The sequence below is a fragment of the Pezoporus wallicus genome, unplaced genomic scaffold (assembly GCF_028554395.1).
Source record: "Pezoporus wallicus isolate ANWC-B61680 ecotype Strahan unplaced genomic scaffold, APGP_CSIRO_Pwel_v1 contig_6401, whole genome shotgun sequence".
NCBI classification, from domain to species: domain Eukaryota; kingdom Metazoa; phylum Chordata; class Aves; order Psittaciformes; family Psittacidae; genus Pezoporus; species Pezoporus wallicus.
In genome coordinates, this window is record NW_026638608.1 from 1,122,296 (window position 1) to 1,143,923 (window position 21,628).

General features: G+C 45.5%; 1 protein-coding gene across 9 annotated transcripts in view; it reads right to left on the reverse strand.

Annotated features, from left to right (window-relative positions):
• The window catches only part of GGT1 (gamma-glutamyltransferase 1), a 61,751-nt gene that overhangs the window by 9,212 nt on the left and 30,911 nt on the right, over positions 1 to 21,628 (reverse strand). For 4 of the 9 annotated variants that reach the window (XM_057411405.1, XM_057411404.1, XM_057411407.1 and 1 more), the window contains 4 exons: positions 2,646 to 2,813; positions 1,878 to 2,005; positions 1,556 to 1,645; positions 363 to 555 (listed from right to left, as the gene is read on the reverse strand). In XM_057411405.1, the coding sequence (XP_057267388.1) occupies positions 363 to 555; positions 1,556 to 1,645; positions 1,878 to 2,005; positions 2,646 to 2,809 (575 nt within the window). In that variant the 5' untranslated portion in view covers positions 2,810 to 2,813. Of the gene's footprint in view, positions 1 to 362; positions 556 to 1,555; positions 1,646 to 1,877; positions 2,006 to 2,645; positions 2,814 to 8,129; positions 8,214 to 9,014; positions 9,169 to 14,201; positions 14,226 to 15,154; positions 15,223 to 15,298; positions 15,441 to 21,628 lie in introns of those variants that run through there. The other 5 variants (XM_057411400.1, XM_057411406.1, XM_057411409.1 and 2 more) reach the window with 5 other exon arrangements.

Here is a 21,628-nt window from a genome sequence, read left to right on the forward strand (position 1 = left end):
TACTTACAGCATGAGGAAAAGCTGAGGATTCAGAAAATATGGTGCTGTCTGACAGATTTATCCCAACAAGTACTCTAATTCCACCTTTGCTCAGACAAATGGACTTCAAAAGACCAGAATTTCTCTCTCTTTAAAGGTCAGGACTGAACATTCCTAAAATTGGCCACATTATTTAGCACTGACAGGCAGCTGGAATAACAACATCAGGCACAGTGAGTGCTGTCACTGGAGGAGAGGCATGCTCCTCACAGATGCTACATTACACAAACATAAAGACTTTTCAGCTAGAATGCAGTTACCCCAAATTTCTCTGTAGAGAACAGCAACTGCTCTGCCTACTACAGTGAGACTTCTCTACCTACCACAGTGAGGGATTGCTCTCAATTGACTCCTCTCTTGATTTGATGGCTGCTGCAAGGCCTTTCCCAATAGGGAACCCTTCTCTTGCCAACTTGATGCTGGGCAGAAACAGGTTTTCCCATGCCAGTTTGCCATGACGTTTGTGAGCCAGCTCATACCCACGGATTTCTCCTGGCACAGCAATGGACAGTCCTCCTGGAGCAGATGAGGAATATATTAGTGTTCCATAGCAAGAAAAGAAAGTGATTATAATAGAGTACAGAGGTAGAGCAGGCTTCTATGTTAGCCCTGTTTTTAGGCAGGGATTACTTATACTACATATACTTCCAGCTCATTTTATGCAGATGATGCTAATGGAATTACGCTGTCCAACATAACATGCCTACATATTGTGGACTGCACCAGACAGAGGTTGAAACAGCTCTACCCTCTTCCTATTAACTCACGTTGTTGGGTCTTTTCCCCTCAGTGGGCTCTGCACCAGGGAAAAGCTGCTCAGAACACAGAAGTTATCACAGCTGCCTGCAGTTTCCAGTCCCTCAGAGGAGGACATACTTCAGCCAAAAACCTTTTTGCAGCATTGTAACTACAATTGCAATATATTGATTACTGCATTGCACAGTGATGCTGCAGTTTGTTTTGATCCTGTCTTTACTGGCACCTCCCTGAAGTTCTACACATTTCTCAAACCCTCTCCAAGATGCTGTTCCTCCTTGGTTACAGGAGTGACCATGAAGAGAGCTAGTTAGCATTTCTTTTGGTTTTGATTAGAAAATACTGCCCTGAAAGGAAATGAATTCTTCTCTGGAGCCCTTCAACCACTAATTGAAGCCACCACAAAAGGTGTTTAGGGAGGATATTGAACTGACAAGAACTAAGCTGATCCACAAAGATTTATTCAAAAAGGTGTAAAGATAGAACAGGTCATACTCAGTGCTCTGGATTCACCTGCATTCTCATAAAGTGAAAAGCAGGAAGTGCTGAGGTGAATAACTAGTTTGAAGGGCATTATTTTTAGCTTGCATTGTCAGAACAGAGTTTGCAGACTGTGTGAAAGAGGACATTTCTGGGTGAGAAATCCTGGAGATAGGCAAGAAGCTAATTTAAAGAAATATTCTTAATTTAAACATGTCAGTAGTAGCTAATGCTGGAGTTATTTGGTCCCCCCAAAGCAATGAAATAGCTTTTGCCATACCTTTCAGAGAAAGCTGTGTGTTGTTCCAAAACATGTCCTCCGATGCTCTGCTTGGAGCCACCTCTCTTGCGTTAATGATTTCCACTTTTCCTTTAATGACAGAGCAAGGAAGATGATGTTTAGCTCTGGGCTCAATACACAGGCGTGGTCTCTGTTAAAGTCTGATCAATATGAGCCAGTTTCTTGGCAATTATTTTGAGGATAGTGTGCTCCCCCAGAGGCTGTCAGAATCAATCTTTTACCCTTATTCAGGTAGGACAAATCACCTGCTTGAGTAAAGACTTATCAAACTGTTCCAGATGTGTATGGCCCTGTCTCTTACCTGTGCTGCTATAGATGGTAAAGAAGAGACCCCCTCCAATGCCCATGCTGTGAGCATTCATGAGTCCTACACAGAGCATAGCTGCAATTGCAGCATCCACTGCTGATCCACCTTGCTGAAGGATGTCCCTGTGAAGCAGAAGAGAAGGCATCATATGGTGACATGTTACAGTGTTTCAGCTACCTGTGAGCAGTCAATTAACCTCATCAGAGCAGCTATGACAGATTCTCTAATGCCCATTTGTCTATAGGTTCCTCAGGAAAAAGAAGTTTTGAGCTTCTATCAACTTAGAGAACAGATCCTAATGGTCCAGTTCCAGACCAGATCAGCCCTCAGAGACACATCCACACTAGTCTGGAAGCACCAAGATGTGTTAAAGTGCATGTGGGGACAGGCATCCCAAACACATTCACATGAGAAACAGCAATGCTTGGAGGAGCCTGAAATCTCAGCATTTGCATCTGGGACTAGAGGACAGCTTGCTAAATGAATTTTATAAGGAGCTCAGAAAGCATCTCTTGTTCCCATTGTTCATGAATGAACATGGGGATCTTTGCCTGCTATGCCGTCTTTGAGCAACTGCAGTAACTTTGGTGAGGAATGGTAAAAGCCCAGGTTCTATTATGGCCTCCTCTTTCCACGGGGAGTTTAGAGGTGACCTGTGCTGGTCAACTGCCAGGCTTGCACCTGGACACTGGGGAAACAACAGTTTTATCTTGTGCAAGAGGTGTCAGAGCTAATGCAAGTCACAGAACAATTAGTAGGTACCTTCCAATTATCGAGCACTGCCCCGCGTCTGTCGCCACAGCCGCCTTCTTGTAAGTGTGTGTGTCCCCTGAGTCAGAGGGCAGTCCAAAGAAGAGACCCAGGAACAAGATGAGCCCCAGCAGGGCAGCAGTCAGGACTCCAGTCACCACATAGCACTTCTTCATCTTCCTGTGGAACGAGACAGGACTGTCAACCTTGCAGCTTCTGGGGTGTATGGGAACTAGAAAGCAGATGATCAGACACAAGAGCAGCCTTTTCATCTGTCTTCTTTCATATCCACTGTTTCCCCCTTCTACCCCCCAGCAGCTGAAGCTCTGCACATGGAAGGGTGGTTGGGAAGGAGTGGCCAGGGGAGCTGTGAGCCCAATTCTGTATTCCTTGACATTCACAACAGGGTGATGTCCTGTTTTTAAATGGACTATTAAGAGAGAAGAGGATATTCAAGATGTCCTGGTACTGTTACCTTTCAATGGTGATAGGACAACCCAGCCCTTTATGACTACACTCTGAAGATTTTAGATGTTCAGCAAGCATTTAAGTTATGCTCTGCTTGAGAGAACAGGGGCCCAGTGTCAGACTGGATTTTAGCTAGATGCTAAATCAAGTCAGGAATACCAATCAGAGAGTCTTCACCAGATTTCCCTCCCTGCACATGCTGGCAAGGCCTTTGCCCCTTTGTAATGTGATGGAGTTGGGCACTACATCCTGCCCACACCCTGGATGCAGGCTGGATTTGATCTTTTCCTCCCTATTCTTAGCCACATGGTGAGGCTGTATATGATCCTTCCCATCTTTCCAGCCCTTGAGCTATGGGCAGTGAATGGCTTCCTCCTCCTCCAAACCTCCCACAAACAGGGTCTTACAAATATCTGCTCACTCAGATTCACATAAAGACCTTTTCTATGGGCATTGCCAGCACCATTTCTATGCCCCTGCCATCACTGTGCAGAACAACTATTCTAACAACTCCGAAGCTTTTATCAGCTTCCCCTTTACCAATTCCTGCCATCCTGTTTGCAAAGTGATCTGCTTCAGTGAGCACCTGAAAGCTCTGAAGTGTTACCAGAAAGGAAAAGGCCCCCAAACAGCAACTTGGGCTAGTTACAGCAGGTAGGCAACCTCATACACCAAAAAAAAACCAGTAGATTCATAGGTGAGAAGGGAAATTGAAAGAGCAGAACATAACTGATGCTAGTCATATCATTTTCAGAGGAAAACTTAAAAAAGAAATTAACTTTATATAATGTGCTTTCAAACACCATGTCTGTGGAGGAGTCTCTCTCCCGAAGGCTGTGAATGACCACTGCAAAACACATCTTAGTCATTAGCAAGCAACCTTGGCCAAACTACTTGGCACACCCCAGTATGAGCACAGCATCCCACCCTGTCCAGGCCCTTGGCCAGAGCATCTTTCCAGTGAGCCTGCCACTTCCAGATGGTGATGGGCAGTGGTCATGTCTCCATGTTTCCCGGTGCTGCACACAGCTGCTCCTGGGGTGCACAGGGTTACAGTTCATCTGTGAGCGAGCAGAAGTCACCAAGGAGCTCTCTGGCATGCACGTTACAGATACACACCAGGAAGATTGAGAGCTATTGAGGGGATGGAGAGTTACTACCACCTTGTTGGGACTCACAGTTGATGAAATACTTCTTGTACAGCTACACTTTGACCCATTTCCTTTTCTATTACAAGATTCTTCCATCAAAAAAGACCTAAATTCATCATATTGCCTTCAGGGACCGACTTCCCCCTCTGTAGGGCAGCTCTGGGTGTTAACTTTGACTACTGTACTTGTGTAATAGGCCAAACGCCCTTTACCTTTTGGAAGCATCTTGCCACATTCAGAGACAAGCCAATCCATGGCATTGTGGGTGAAGAGTGGATCCATCAACCCTACCCTCTGTGGATGCTCAAGAGCCCAAAGTAGAACAAGCTCCAGCAGCCAGAGCAGCACTCGGCGCCTTGCAGCAGCAGCAGGATTAGGGAGCAGTGAGCATGCCAGCACTGAGGTAACTAGAGGAAACAGGCCAGGCCAGCCAAACCAAAACTCTTCTCAGAGGGAGGAGACCAGCAAGCACTGTCCCCTCACCCACCCCACTCCTGTTATTTCAATTAGGAGGTCTCTAACCAAAACCTGTATCTGTGGGTCTCATTCTGAGCAGTAATGATATCTCCAAGTAAAGCAGCTCAAACCAGGGTGTAAATATACTGCTGTTCTGCAAACAAATGTCAACTGAGGGCAGTAAAAGGTAAATGGATGAAAATTCTTTCCAGGTTCTAGAACTTGATTTACACTCAACTACTTTTAGAAGAGACCAGTGGCCTGTTAGCGGAGCAATGACTGTGCAGGGAAACAGAGAAGCCATTATGCCCCCAACAATAGCTCACACACAGCCTCAGAGCTTACAGACAGTTTTGTTTGCTGGCAGAGGGAGCTCAGCTTCAGCACTGGCAGTCTCCTCCAGGCTTCACAAGAAATGCCAGGGGAGCTTTTATCTACGCCCCAGCCAGGCAGAAGGTACTTTGTTTTATCTGAAGGCTGCTCTATGCTGGGCTGTCCTGCAAGCACGGGGTGACTCAAGTGCCTTGGTGGGTGAGTTAACCCATAGGCTCCTGGCTAGGGCTGTGCAATTCTGTACAGCTGCCTGCCCCACTGCCAGGTCAGGCAAGATATTCTTTGAGCAGGAGAGTAGAAGGGGAAACCTCAGCTGGTACCTCTGCTCTCATCTTTCACCTCCTCTCTGGATTCAGATGATGCTTATGAGCATCTCCTAGACCTGTAAGAGCTTCAAGCAGAGTGTCCAGCTGCCTGGTGAGTGCACAGACCTTGAAAAGGGCTCTCCAGCTCACTTCATAAAACTCAGGTGCAGCTCCAGGCCCGCTGCCAGTCCCTCAGACACACACTATTGGCAGCAGGAATAAGCACACAAACTGCCTCGAAGAAGAGACACTGCTTGCCAGGCACTGCTTCTGTACAGCACTGTGGGACCACATTGCCCTCTGTGGGCCAACTGGGGCCAGAAAAAGTGAATGTTCTTGATAAAAGTGCATCTGTGCAATCTGTCAGATTGATCCTACTAAGGAAGAAACAAACGCATGAGCTAAAGATCTGCAGCTTTCTCTTCTTACACAGTACAGAAGGAAAACTCAGCTGAGGATAATCCCCTCTGCCTCAACTGCCAGCTCAACTCCCTTAAGTTCCTTAACCTGTTTCAGGCCTTACCCTAGAGGGAAACATCCCTTGCACAGTTCTTACTGCCTTCCTAGCTGTAGCACAGCAGAGAGCCAAAGAGACATTTGTTTTCTGATGGCAAGTGGGAGATGGATCAGAACCCTGCAGATATCCATTCTCTAGCACACCTTTCCATACTTCCCTGTGCTCTGGGTAGGTGCGTTGCAGGAATTTTGCACCAATGGTCTTTTTGAGCCTCAAGTCCCCACTAGGATTTATTGTTGGGTGTGGAGCAGCAGCTGCAGGCCACCACACGAGCTATTGTCTGCTGAGGCTGGCTTTAACCTCCAAATTTCTGCCAAATCCAGCTGCTTGGAAGCTTGGCTAGCACTTCAGTCACAGAGCGTTGCTTGGCAGCAGCAATAGGTCTCCAGGAAAGAGGCCTATAAAACCATTAAAAGCAATATGATTATTTCTCACTGTTATAAAGTTCCAACAGCCAATCCTAGCCATGGTATTTATAAAGTAGCCTGATAATCTGTCTTAATTTGTATTAGGAGAGGGGGAGGACCATACGCTTGTATGAGCAACCCAAATGAGCTGTATTCAGATGTGTCACAACATTCACAACCTTATTTTAAACATCACACTTTTTGAATTAGAAGAATCCAGTGCAACAGGCTAGCTAGTGTCAGGCAGGAAATACAGAGTCTGACATCTCTGCCAAGAGGGCTGGTGTATGCTGTAGAGATGAGGCACCTGCCACGGTCAGGGAAAGCACTGGGAGAACTGAAAGAGATGTACCAACCAGAAAGCAGGGGAGAGAGAACAGCGGAATACCAGAGGATGACAAGGGAGCTCATGCACTGCCTTGTTCTTGAATGAAGCACTGAAGGAATCATCCACCGACAGCATCTAGAACTTTAACTCCAAACTTTAACCCAAGAGGTCTGTGCTTTAAACCCATCATGCAATGGCTGCATACCTCAGCACCACTCCTAATCATTCCTTGTACTCCCAGCCCCAACCCAGTAGCCAGCACTTGGCCATTAGCTTCAAGACATTCCCCAAACAGCACACATGCAGGCAGGCAGATTCCCCTACAAGGTACTGATCGTCATGGTGGACTAGCAGGTGTTTTTTTCCATAACTATTTCTACCTTGTCCACATGGTGTCTTCTAGAGACTTTAAACAAAGTATTAACAACCACCTCTTGTACCTAAGGAAATCACTTCCAATTCAAGTCTGATACAGATTTCTGTAGAAAGCTGACTCAAAGACTAAAGTACATGGAATTCAAAAAGAGCAGGTATTTTAAGTCTAGTAAATTCTAAGCCACACAATGAGATAGGAGATACATTCTTGTATTGAGCTGGAACTTAAAACTATGAAGTTCTTGTGCGTACCCATTACAAGATTTAAGTTGAAGTCTTTTGCAGTCTTCATCTCCACCAGTGATAAGGGAACTTAAGCAGAGTTCAACCAAGCCATAAAGAAGCCCAAAGAGGCTTCCAAATTCAGATCTAGGCACTGGTCCTGCCTGGAGCAGGGGGAAGAGCAGTCCCTGGAGAGACTTCAGTAACTCCATTTGACACAGTTAAAAGCCTTCCTCAGAGCTAGTGCTCCATGCTGGTTCCTGCCCTGCTGTCCTGCACCCTGCGTGACTTGCTGCCTCCTTCCCCTCAGATGTAGGCAGTATTTTGCCCAATGTAGAGCAAACTCTGAGCTCACTGAGAGACAAGAATTTCCTCTTGAAGCAACTTTTTTCCCCCTGAAAAAGCTTTCATGTTTTCCTGAAGAAATTTTAGTGTCAAATCGAACAATTTTTATTTTAAGACACCCAGCATAAACTATGAAGTGAAAAAAAAGCAGAATGGTGAAATAAATGCAGAATACCCCATTTCACATTGTTTTCACAGTGTTTTCTAGTTGGGGACCTTCCAGAAATCCAGAACTGTCAAACTCGATCTCAAAAATGCAAGTTACTAAGATAAAGTTTTATAAACCCATTCAGAACATCGCTGTTACATTCACTCCCAATTTAAAATCAAAATGCTTCTTAAAATAGTTCTATTCTCCCAACTGTTGCAAAAGATGTTTTCAAATGCTCTTCTGACATTCAACTAGAATTTATTAGACTTGAGCATATTCAGACTTGTTAGTCAGGTCCCATCAATTCTCTTTTGGCAAGCTTTCATCTGAGTGTTAAAAAAGTCACATTGTCACAAAAGTCTGTTGAATAACATCCCACACAGCACTTCCAGGCTGAGGGGAATAGCCTAACAAAGGTAATTTCTAATTTCCTCTTACCTTTCAAACATATTTGCAAGTCCGTTTTGTCCTTTTTGCGCAGATCTCTATGTACTGATATCCTTTGAATATCCTTGCTCATGCATTGAACCGTTTCCTAGGGACGGTACATCCTTGTAGCAGTAACCACTTATGTTCCCTTAAAAGCTCTCTGAAGTGTACCATTTGATATTTGTACTGTTCTGCTCACAGAGACCAACTCATTGAAACTCATTATGTTTGAATTCACAGTACGAGAGGAATGCACATGTAATCATTGACTAGGTGAAGTGTCAAGAACCCACACCTTTTAAAATGCATATTTTAGCATCCACAAAGGTTGTGTATCACCAGCAGAATCATTCTGTGTTCTTGAATTCAGTTACTACATGGTGCAAACATGAATTTTCCCACACCTCATCACTAGCTCTTAAGTTCTGAGCAAATATGTGGTCATCTTAAGTAGAAGTGCTCCCATCTCATGTACCCTCACACCCCTCTTGCCTAACCCACTGGCGCATTGTGGCTCAAAAAGAGAGGGATTTCAAGTGTGTCTGTAACTTGCAGCTTAAACCTAGACACATGAAGCTGTGATTAAGTTTGGTGGGAATAACCTCTCTGCCAAAGGAAAATCACTGCCTGCAATGTGAGGGCACCTGACCAGCTCACATACCTGTTCTTCAGTAATCACAACTACACACTACTTTAAATTGTCATTGGGTTTAGTTCAGATTAACACTCCTGTCATCTAGCTGCAAAGAGAAGATGCAATGCCTGTTCTGCTACCCCTGCTCCCATAGCAGCACCCTCTGGCAGGATGGATGGCAGAGCAGGAAGGTAGGGATGAAGAAACCTGCCCTCCATCACTTATCCTCATTGAGACTTTTAAGCAACAATCCTACATACCTGTTTGTGCCACATCTGGAAGCATGGTTGCAGCTCAAAGGTTGCAGCTCACCTGCCATAGAACGGGGTAGCATAAACCCCAGTAGCAACCCAGACTCAAGGTAATGAGTTGCACAAACTGTCTTTGTACTCAAACAACTTGGTTACAAAAGCTGAATGCCCATCCAGAATGCAGCACAGGCAAATCACAGCAAGAGTTCAAGCTCACATGCCTTGTGGCCAGGTGGCTGTCCTGTAAACACAGGATGAAGCAAAGTCTGCCTGAATGCCAGTCAACACTGCCTGATGCTATCTTTTGACTACTAGGATTAGTCAACTGGTTAATGTCTCAATTCCAAATATGCTCAGTCTCTCTGCCCCACTCCAACCTTTGATACACCAGATCTTTACCGACTTCAGAAGGATGGTACCTGTACTACAATGACTCATTAACGAAGTTTGGCCTAGCTTCAAAAGTAAAAGTATTTGAGAACGTGCTTCCCCTGCTTCAAAATACACATCTTCTTAATAGCAACAAAATGGATTTCTCTTTGTCGTTTACATTTGGTAAAATCAGTACTATAAAACAAGAGCATTACAGCCTTAAAATATTTGGAAGGGATTTAGGATATGCACATCTTTCAAATACCCCTTTCAACTTTAGGACTATAAAACTATGTCCCTGAAGTAGACCTAGGTCAGAAGAGTGCTTCCTGTCTGCAACCTGTATCAGAGGGTGCAAGGTGACATGAAAATGCTGCTAGCTGTAAGAGATCCCTGTTCTAAATCATAATTACCCAACTGTTACTCTTCATCCCAATTGCTGAAAGGCAAGTTTTAAAACAGTATGCCACCAAAATGAAGCAAATTCCTATGTCCTTCATGGGCAATGCAGTGTCATCTCTGCATATTCTTATCAGCACAGAGCTGGAGTAACTTGGATGCTCCTCAGCAAGTTACTCTTTCACTTATGTATGAATAGAGTTGAGGATAGGGTCAGAGAAAGTTACGAAACCTGAAGTTAGTGTTTCTGGTTCTGATATAGATAAATAGCTTGCTACATACAGGTTGTGCTATGCACAACCCCCTCATTTCAGTTTACATGGTCTTTGGGAACAGACAAGTATCTTTGTGTAGGCATTAATACAATAGATAATCCTGTTATAACACAGCCTTGCATGTTTCAAGAAGCAAAGCCACATCTCAGAGTAACACCATATTTAATGCAGCTACATGGCTGCCTTGCTAATCTCAACACAGAATTATAGAACCCATTACAAAAAAAAAAGAAGAAAAGCATCTCCTGCAGGGCTTGCTGCCTCTTTCCACGTGTGATGCTCACGGCATGGTCAGCTTTAAAATTATCCAAAAATTAGCATGTGCTATTACATTGAAACATGAACAACAGAGTGAAAGCTCCATTTGTTTCTTCTGAAGGAATGCATCTGTCAGCATTTGAAGCAATGCCTTCACAGCTCTTGTAATAGAACTTGCAGATACTGAAAACCCCCAGGCAACCTGAAGGCACTTCTAGGTAATTTTCCTTTTTGCTTCCTCCCTCACCCCCACTGATTTTTTCCATGGGGATTTCATGAAGCAACACCAGCAACAACTCGCACAACACAGATCACACAATCACATCTACTGTTAAGATTCCTCCTTTTATGGCAGGACATGCAATCCAATCCAATCCTCCATTTCCTGATGTTTTAACTAACACCTTATTGGAACAGAAGCCTTAGAAGATGCCCTAATTTTGCAGGTTAGATAATTTTTTCCATGGGGAAGTCTTTCCCCTCTAATAGAACAATGTTGCATTCCAATACTACCTGAACAGAAGCATCAAATAGTACCTTGAGTGTCCAGTAACACAGAGATGTAAATAAGCCTGCAAAGTTTCTTCCTACAAAATAAGTTTCCTTTCTGATCCCTTGCTCCACTCCTCCGCCTTTGGGGCCCCCAGTGGAAGTCAGGTACCACTCGTGTATGTAGCAGACAGTCCTAATATAAGCTGGACACCACACAAAAACCACTAATGAAAAAGATCACTGCTGAAAAAGTCCTTGAAAACAAGTGACTAGGGGAGACTCTTAAGAGAAAAGGTACTACAGGAACTGGAAAAGTTGCCTAGCGTGCAATAGGTCAAACTGACTAAGAGCATGGGCACAACAGCTGACTTTCAAAGCTGAAACTAAATAAGCAGATATTGGGTCAGAGCCAAACACCTCCTTCCCCTCCAATGAGAGTTGATTCCACTATAACACACCTGCTCAAAGAGGAGGAACCCACTAAACTCATTTTATGAAGTCTGGTTTCTGATGATAATCCGTAGGTGCAAAGGTAAGCGATGAAGAGATAATTGGAAAATGAGGAGGTTTATTACCCTTTCTTGCCAGCCACATAGCCCAGTTCTGGTTACATTCTTCTACGCACATAGGTAGCTGAAGTAGTGTCACTGGGACTTCTAGTGTGACAGCTCACAAGGCTCCTTGGTTGATTGCCATGCAGAAGGAGCAGCGATTCACCTTTGACAGAGAAAACTGGGATGTGCTTAATAGGGGAAAGTTTTGATAAAGCCTTTTGAGGTTGTACTTTTCTGACATCAAGGATTTGTGCCACTGGCATATTAATAAAATTGTTACGGTCCCAATGGGTTCTGAATCTATAGTTACTATAATTCTAATGATATTCCAGATGTAGAAAAGAGATAAATCTAAAGGAGACGATGATTAGACAGTGATATAAGATCTTCAAATGGATTATGACTGATACATAGATTATACAGTTTAGGTGATAAGAAGGGTCAGCACATTGCCTGAGCTGTCTTAGAAAGGATATTTCTACATCTTGTGTGATCTTGTTCTGCCAGATAGAGGATGTATGTATGAAAGAAGTAACAGCTTAGTAGCGGTATTCTGTTTTGTAAGAGCACTGTCTTGATTTTGATAAATAAGGATGTTAACCTTTCCTATTTTCTGTTCAAATGACTGGCTGTAATAACTCAGTATGCCAAAATGAGCATAAAGTCAGTAACAAGGACAAATTCATTAAGCCTTACCTAATTTCAAGTCTTATCTGACAATAACTGCAGATCTTCTGCTCATCCTTTCCAGAAAAGGGCATCTGCCCTCTGTTCAAAGTTTGTCTTATCACTTTTCCTCAATTTATTTTCCCTCTGCTACTTAGACTCAGTCTTTATGCATAAATTTTATGTGTATTTGTGTCAAGCTCCACAGTTTCCAAAACCTACACCAATCTGTGCTATGTATTTATCAGCTTTATGAAGCCCTTTCATCTTTGCAAACCCTTTCTGCCCGGCCATCAAGGACTTGCAGCTAACAGATATGCCTTTCCCACAGCAGCCAGCTCGGCAACACAATCCCAGACAGGCTCCCCTCAAAGTCCTGGCATAAAAGGGAGGAGAGGGCTACTGAAGGGAGGGGGAAAGAAGAGAGAATAATGTGGGGTAAAGAAGAAAACCTAAACTGGTAGAAGAGAAAAACAGGAAAGGAGAATGAAGGAGGCAGGCAGGAGGACAAAAAAGTCTAAAGGAAAGGAAGAAGCAATAAACAATGCCCGTTCTCAAGGCTAGATGCTTTCTTCAGTTTAACCTGACTGCTGCAGTTGGATCTATGCTTCACATACACGTGGAAGCTCTCAGATCACACATAAAGTCTGGACTTTCTTAGTGCTCTGCAGAAGGGTTTACTTAATGTTATTGTCATAGCAGGCAACTATTTAATATTTCATAGACTGTAGAGCATCTGGACAGCAAATAAACAAAAAACTAGATTCCAAAATAATTAATGAACTCGAGCCTGCATTCACTGAAGAGGAATCAGCAGACTTCAGCAGAACTTGGAAAAGAGCTCAGTTTCCAACTGAAAAAAAATGTGGAGCTACCTGCTTAAATTCACCTTCTTTTGCTAAATCAAGGCTCTACAGGTTGAGAAGTCTTTTAACCGCCATGGAGCTGGTTTGAATAACTTTGCTTCTCCTGGAGTAGCCATGGTCTGACTCCTGCTTGTCATAGACTTCTAGATCAGAAAATATAGCCCAAGGACTGGGACCTTGTGTTGGATTAGAGAGAAGAGCCTTGGTCCTGGGAGGCCTGCCTTTGACGTATTAGAAGGGCATCAGCACAAACAAAATAGCTATATGGGGACAGAGTGGTTTTTTAGTGAGGGATGTGTACCTCTTCCACTAGAGAGGTAACCAGAGCTGCTGGATTCAGCTTCAGTAATTGGCATGAGATGGAGATACCACAGCGTAAGAAACAGCCAAGAGCAGGACCAGGTCTTTGGTTTCCAAGCACAAGTAGAAGAGGGGCATTCTTTTTGTTCTGGTAATGCGCATACAGCCTTCTGCATGATGTTCTGGTCCTTCATGTGTCTAAATATTCATTTTCCCAGACAGAATCTGTTCCTTCTCACACAAATACTGTTGCGCTTGACAGCTCCTTACAACAGAAATTTCTTTACAAACAATTAAATGTTACCTGCTTGGTTTAGTTCAGGACATTTCTTTCTGTTTCACAGGCTAGTTTCCCCATACTCAACTAATCCCCGACATGTGCCCTGCTGAGTGCTGTCCCTGCTCTGCATCAGGAGCTCTGCTCTCTCCCACAGCATTGGCCTATCACTCTACTTCTCAAAGACACCCCCAGCATCATCCCATTGTCCTGGCATCTTTTCTGGCTCTGCACCTGCCTCCTGGCCCTCCGCTTTGTTGGCAGGTAAGAAAGAAACCTGTCAGCGCTTGACCTCCAGTCCAATAGGGTTTGCATTTCCTAGGTTATATTCCAAAGCACAGAATGACGTGAAAAGAGGAGCTATGCAAGATCTGTTGATTTCAAGCCCAGAAACTAACTTTCTCTGAAAAGGACTATTTTTCAACAGGACATTGACTTAAGTAAGAATTTTTCATCTTTAAGAAACTATGAAATCTGCCTTTCAGTGTTTGTATAGCTCTGACCTCTGTAGTAGTCTGAGTCTTTCCTCTATCAGATAAGCACTTATCTTAATGGTGCTGTACTAAATATAAAACTAGGGTCAAATCGTGACTCAGCCTTATGACCCTACATACCAACTTTTCATAGACCTTTTCAACCCAATAAGCAGTGAAAACCACCATCAAGTAGGGTGGCAGATAAGATACCTTCAAAGGGTTGGATGGGCCATGAAAAGGTGAAATATCTTGCCCACTGACCTGAGTAAGATCCCTCGTTACTAGACTCCCAGCTCCCTTCGCTGATCTCAGCCTCTGTCAGAAAACTGAATTCCTCTGGAAACCATTTAGTTAACGTACTGCTGATCCTATCAAGCCACAGTGTTAAGCAACAACCCTAGGGGGTGTTCAGATTGCCTGGACAGAGACTCTGCTGCCCGTGACCTGGACTTCATTAACTGAGAGAATCCAAAGTCAACACAGTAAATCAAAACCTGGCAATCCCTATAAAAGAGAAAGACTTGCTCTTCAAACCTAAGCCTGAAAGCTTGTGAAACAAAGGTACACTTTTATAACTATGATTAAAGAGCTGGAAAGGAATGCAAGAAAGGGAAAGAAACAACTCTTCAACTTCACACCCCAAAATAAGGAGATGGTAAGATAAAATCATGCTGTTTACTCACTGCTTTAAAAGCTCTGTTCTCCCTGCGTGCAGTTCAACTTTGGCTAGTGACACCAAAAGGCTTCTGCCTTGCTCTCTTCCCCTTACTCTTCAATGGCTCCCAGAAGCAGGGATTTCAAAAGCAAGACTGGTCATACAGAGCCGAGAGGCAGCAAGTCTTTATATATGGGAGTGGTAAGAGAGGGTGATGTACTCATATCTTTGAGCAGTAAAGGCATGCCACCCTTCCCCCTCCCTGTCCCTGAAGAATTGCTGGCTCACAGGGCAAGCTGAGAACAGAGTGGACAGACACTTTCCATGCCGCACTTCCTCACAGTAAAGGGAACAGCATAGAGGGTGGGGATCAGGGAAAGACCAGATTTGAATGGAGACAATACTTTGATGTTAGATACTCCCAGGAGTGAATCTGTTCTGGCAAAGTTGTTTCTTTCCTCTTCTTCACATATCAAACAACAACTCTGCCAGTTGCTGGTTTTGCGTGTGGCACAAGGCCTGACAGCAAGTGTTACGGCAGTGTTGCCCCCACACTCACCCTGTTAGGGAAAAGCCCACTCCTTGCACTCTTCGAAGTTAGCTGATGCTGGAGCACTGCCCTGCTCCATGGCCATACAAACCGGGAGCTCTGTGGAGGAGAAAGAATGTGTATCCCATAAAAGGTGGTGTCCTGGACACTGACCTGGGAAGCTCAAGAGGCATATCCTGTCCTTCTCCATCAGAGGAAGTCTTGTAGTCTATGAATGGAAAGGAAATCTCCCAAGGATGTACCGCTGCTCTCCAAAGGGAAAATAGTTCACTTTCAGCTTCCTCCATTACAGTTTTGTTGATCTTTCACTGAAGTGTTTGACCATGAAAAACTATGTCATGAATTAGGACAAGGTTTGCCTGATTCAGAGCTATAAATTACTGATTGAGTATCTGTGGGATAGCTGTATAAAGGAGATGCCAAGGCTAACAGAAGATATCCATGTGTTCTCAGCTGAGGCAACTGGAAAAGGAAGAAGCCAGCCCAGGCTTTCACACAGTGGAATTCATAGAGTTACTGTCACTGACAATCAACAGCACAAAGATCTGCAGGATCATGCAACAGCAGCCAAATAAATGCCACCAGCTCATAGAATCGAAATCCTCCACCAGCAGGAACCTCCACGGCTAGCTCTTGGGTTTGGGTGGGGAAGGGAGATGTGGCAATGACTTGCAAACAGAGCTGCTTGTTGCAATGCATAGTGAACTGGACTGGAGAACGATCTTACTTTTGCCCGTTCCCAGGTTACTTTTCAGCCAGAGATCTCCCCTGTCCTCTTCACATTACATTGTGCCAGCTTAAGTAAGTGAGCTACCTAAAATACTGCAAGGAGTGTTCCTGTATACCAAATCATGGTCCAAATCTCCCTAAGGAATAAGCCTGCTTTGAAAGCGTGAAGAGACTCAAAAGCATAGAATCATAGAATCGTTACGGTTGGAAAGGACCTTAAGATCATCCAGTTCCAACCCCCCTGCCGTGGGCAGGGACACCTTATGCTAAATCATATCACCCAAGGCCTCGTCCAACCTGGCCTTGAACACTGCCAGGGATGGAGCATTCACAACCTCCCTGGGCAGCCCATTCCAGTGCCTCACCACCCTAACAGGAAAGAATTTCCTTCTTATATCCAACCTAAACTTCCCCTGTTTAAGTTTTAACCCATTACCCCTTGTCCTATCACTACAGTCCCTAATGAAGAGTCCCTCTCCAGCATCCCTATAGGCCCCCTTCAGATACTGGAAGGCTGCTATGAGGTCTCCACGCAGCCTTCTCTTCTCCAGGCTGAACAGCCCCAACTTTCTCAGCCTGTCTTCATACAGGAGGTGCTCCAGTCTCCTGATCATCCTCGTGGCCTCCTCTGGACTTGTTCCAACAGTTCCATGTCCTTTTTATGTTGAGGACACCAGAACTGCACACAATACTCCAGGTGAGGTCTCACAAGAGCAGAGTAGAGGAGCAGGATCACCTCCTTCGACCTGCTGGTCACACTCCTTTCGATGCAGCCCAGGATACGGTTGCTTTCTGGGCTGCAAGCGCACACTGAAGCTGGCTCATGTTCATTTTCTCATCAACCAACACACCCAAGTCCTTCTCCACAGGGCTGCTCTGAATCTCTTCTCTGCCCAACCTGTAGCTGTGCCTGGGATTGCTCCGACCCAGGTGTAGGACCTTGCACTTGGCATGGTTAAACTCCATGAGGTTGGCATCAGCCCACCTCACAAGCGTGTCGAGGTCCCTCTGGATGGCATTCCTTCCCTCCAGCGGATCAACCGAACCACACAGCTTGGTGTCATCGGCAAACTTGCTGAGGGCGCACTCAATCCCACTGTCCATGTCAGTGACAAAGATGTTGAACAAGACCGGTCCCAACACCGATCCCTGACGGACACCACTCGTTACTGGTCTCCAGCCGGACATTGAGCCATTGACCACAACTCTTTGCGTGCGGCCAGCCAGCCAGTTCTTTATCCACCAAGCCAGTTCTTTATCCACCAATAAAGGTACATATGTGAGTTAGATCCCCTTCTAACTGCTGGAAGGCTGCATAAGAGATTTATTTTTCAGATCTAGGACAAACTAGCTTTTTCTTACATACGTAAGATTTGTTGACTACATTTGCATTCCCCTGCAAATTACATAAACATGATCTCAGTAAACTACTCCCTCTTGCTCTGTTGCTTTGGAAGAGGGCTGGCTATTGAGTTGTTGGGATCAAACCAGAAACAACTGAATTGCTGGGATACTGTTATCCAAGGAAGAAATCTGCACCCTTGGCAGGCATTGTGCAGTACAACCACAACTGCAGCAAACTCTTCCAACCCCATTTGCTCAAGGTGCAGCATGTCCTGTACAGGGTAGCTTGGAGACACCCTGAACACACTATGTGGGTGGCAGAGCAAGCTCAACCAAGTTGTAAGCAGAAAGAGGAAGAAAAGTCATAATAGGTCCCTTCCCCTGTATCTCCACTGATACTCATGGTACAAGAGGGAATCACACAGGGGAGGCTGTGTAAAGATGCCTAACAAGTAACAGCCTCCAGTACTCACTACATCTACAGGAAGACCCTCAAACTCCATAATCTGTCCAGATCGCCAAATCTTATCACAATCACCACAAGAATGTTTAGTAACTTAAGATCATTTTGAAGGTACTATCGGGGCTAGGGAATCTTCCAGGCCAATATGAGAAAAACATTCATGTCCCCACTTTAGAGACAGGGCAACAAACAGCCTTCACAGGGATAAGAGCATGTCAGTGTCAAGGTTGGAATAAGGAACCTTCCCCCCAGATTCTTTTAATGATGTTGCTAGACATCAGCTCTCTTCCCTGTCATGTGTCTGATATATTTAATAAATCCAGACGCAGTTGGAAGTAACAAGTGCAGAGGCTGACGATGATCTAACTCCACAGCGCCTGCAGCTCCGTGGGCTGTTGTTTCCAAATATTCTCATGGCTTTGGTTTTTCCCTCGCTGTAAACAGGAAATGAATAAAACATGAAGGTAACACTGTCTCCTTGTGAAAAATGACAGCAGATTAGATTGCAGGAGAGGAGCTGGGGAGAAGTTCAAAGTGTTTGCCCTTTAATGGAAAACGCGTGGATTATTATAGAAAGTTGCTGTGTGACTAATTGCTGTTAAAGTCTAACCGAAGCAAGAGGGCCCTGAAAACAGAGGAACAAGGGCTTCATCCAGGAAGAGCCAAGGTCCACTATACAGACCTTCACAAATCTTTTTCCCGTTCTGCCTCAGAATCAGTGGGATTCAGAGGAGCAAGGCTCAGAAGGACATGAAGAAACACTGACCCAAGGCTCAGCCCCACAGAGTTCTGTGTGTGCAGCCTGCTCAAACTTCGCCTTAGGAGAGCTTTAATTCTTGGGAAGTCTCACAACTTCTTGTCCCTTTCTCAGCTGTTTCTGCCGCAGAATCAGCTCTGCCAGTGTCGGAACAACAAATGAAACCTCTCAGCATAAAATTCAGCACATCTTGGTAAGCCAGAATCAGCCCTGTATTACCTTAGTATTGCAAGTTTTGAACTGGACCAATTAGTACCTCCTGCCCCATAGCAGGGGCAGGGCTGGAACCTCTCAAAGAGGGATGGGACAAAGCAGCAGAGGCCAGAGGCAGTGCAGCATCCCCAGATTTGTTATCCCCACTTGTCAACCTGCATCCCCAGGCTTGGTGCCTGCCTGGGGCACTCAGCTGACATGGCAGTGGGAACCAACCCATCTTCCAAGGGTGCTGCAGGAGCAAAGAGCCACTGATGGCTGTTAAATTGCTCTGTTAGAATTTCTACCCAAGAGGCTTTAGATGAAGAGCTAATTTGCACCCAGTGTGTGCAGGGGCTAAGTACTTTCTGACTGCACCTCCACCAGCCTCCAGAGGCCAAAACCTCTTGGGGATGATCACACAAAAACAAGTTTCATGGGCTGGGGAGCTCTGATTTACACCACGGCCCTTTTTCCTGCTGTGAGCAGGTGAGGAAGGCACAGAGTAGCAGTACAGTTAATTCACATAGCACTACATAGGAAGGTCTCATCCATGCCAGACAGTTCACGCCATAGTGGAGAATCTGGACTTCCATTTCTTTTAATTTCAGCAGTTCTCAGCACCTCACACTCTGTTTGCTCCCCAGAACAACAGCCTTGGGAAATAAATGATTTTCCTTTCTAAAGATGTCACTCCCTGTAGCTCAGAGTATTCTCCTAGCCCTTCAGGCTCACAGTTAAGACTTCGGTAACAGTTCATCTGCATGTGCCCGTTTGCAACCCAACAGTTTTGACCTTAAGAGGAAAACGTACTGTACAGGTTTAATCTTGATAAATAACTTTCTTGAGCCACAGCCCACATGTGGGATGGACACTATTGTACAATGACTCCCGTCACAGCCCATGCTTCAGCTGAGCAGTCAAGCATGTTCACCTTCCACCAGCTCAGGGGTACACACTGAAATCACTGGATGATTCCATGCTTTCCAAGGATGGTGGTCACACGTTACATCCAAAATGACCACAGAGACTCAAAAGGCCTCTGCATCTGAGTGCAGAAACCTGGCAGGTTTAATGTTCACAGCATCTCCTCCTCCGGGCAGAGCATAACATTGGAAGGGATAAGTGTTTCAAATACCAACAGGTCTCCCATCCTGAGAGAGGCAACCTGCTATCAGGCAAACAAGACTCACATCTCACGTGTAGGTTCCAAAGCCCTAGATGTCAGAAAACAGTCCCTGCCTGGTTTATCTGGCCCCCTGTCCAGCCTCCTTTAGGCTTTGTTTTGGTGCTGCAAAGGGCAGAGAGATGGCCATTGCTTTTGAGATACCAGAATCACAGGCTTCTGCCTCAAAGCACTTGCAACCTATTGTGGAAACTGTGAACATCCAAGTGGGCTGGAAGCAGAGGCTGCACCACCATGGCTCCAGGGAAGACCCACTTGCTATGGCTTTGGGAGCAGCATGCATGCCACAGAGGCTGGATAGAGAGTGCTGCACAGGGGCCCAGCTGGCACACGAACTTGGCCTCTCCAACCTGCACAGATGGGCTGCCCTGCATTCTCTCCACAGCCTCTTTCTGTTGGGATAGGCCACATGCCTAGTGTTTTCCCATCTGCTAAGCCTACACCTGCTGCCCTTTCCACTCCAGTGGGAATCACAGATCCCTTTACCACATTTCAACCTGGTCTCTGGGGAAAGCCTTGCTTGTTTTCCCAATGTGCCAGGGTTGCAGCTAGCTGGCAGAGCAGGCAGCAGGCCAGTCACACCTGCATAGCACAGCACAAAGGGATATGAGTGAGCAAGCTGCTTTTACCCCACCCTTTATCAACCTGGGACCCCGACCACTGGTCCCAGACAGAGAGAAATAGCAACAGATAGGAAATTACAGGCATTCCTCTGGTTCTGCGCTCTCAAAGTTCAGGGTGCTTCCCACAGGTCAAGAGGAGCTGTACTACAAACATAGGCACCCCTTATACTACAAGAGCTGCAGCAGCCAGTGCCATCAGGCACAAATGGACATTTGCAGGGGGGCAAGCGGCCTCGTCCCTCCCTCTCAGCATGGGGGAAGAGGTGAGGTCAGCCTGGTGTGAAATGGGGTTTGGGTGAAGCAGACCTTGTGGACTCAATGAAGCTGCTCTCCCATGAGAGCTCCCTTGGCCAGAAATCAACTTTGAAATCCAGTGGTGCCAGGCAGGCTTCTGCAGAGACAGAAGACTAGATAAAAGAGACCTCTTTTTTGTATTCTTAAGAGAGCAGGAAGGAGAAGGGATCAGTTCAGGGCTCAGTCTGGCTGTTCAGATCTGAGGCTACCAGAAAACACTGGCTGCTCTTGAAAGGGCTTCCTGCCTTCCCCTATGCCACCCTGGCTGCCTCACTGGCCCTGCCACAGAGATCCCACCAGCCTCGAGCTAATTTGGGCTCATGGGAGAGAACACAGAAACACAATGGTGACAGGAATGAAAGGCAGCAAATAACACCCAGGAGACTCAACCTTATCAAGGAAAAACATTATATCAAAGGGGAGCTGTGAAGACAGGGAAGAGCCTTTTATAAAACCCACAATTGAGCCAAATCCTGTAGTTTTCACATGTTAGTCCCCCAGAAACCCTATCATGAAGACTGACCCAAAGGGGGACTCAGGTGCCAGGTCAGGTCACCGGCCAGACTGCACATAGAGCAGTAAGGCACTCACTGCAGAGCTGCTGTTTGCTCTGTGTGTGTGCTTTTTAATTAGTTTTTGTTTGCAAAGCATCTCTTCCAGAAAAGACAAACTGCATTACTCGCAGCTTATTAAAATCACACTCATAGTTTCTCAACTGCTAATTACACCCACTGCAATTAAGGCTGGGACGCATGTTTGGGGAGCTGGGAGCCCAGCTGTCATACACAGCCCCTGCCCTCCACCTCTCTAACCAGCCGGGCCAGGCAGAGCCAGGCTCAGCCACAGCAACGAGCTCAGCCCTGCCCAGAACTCAGCCCCCCGACATTCCCAGCAC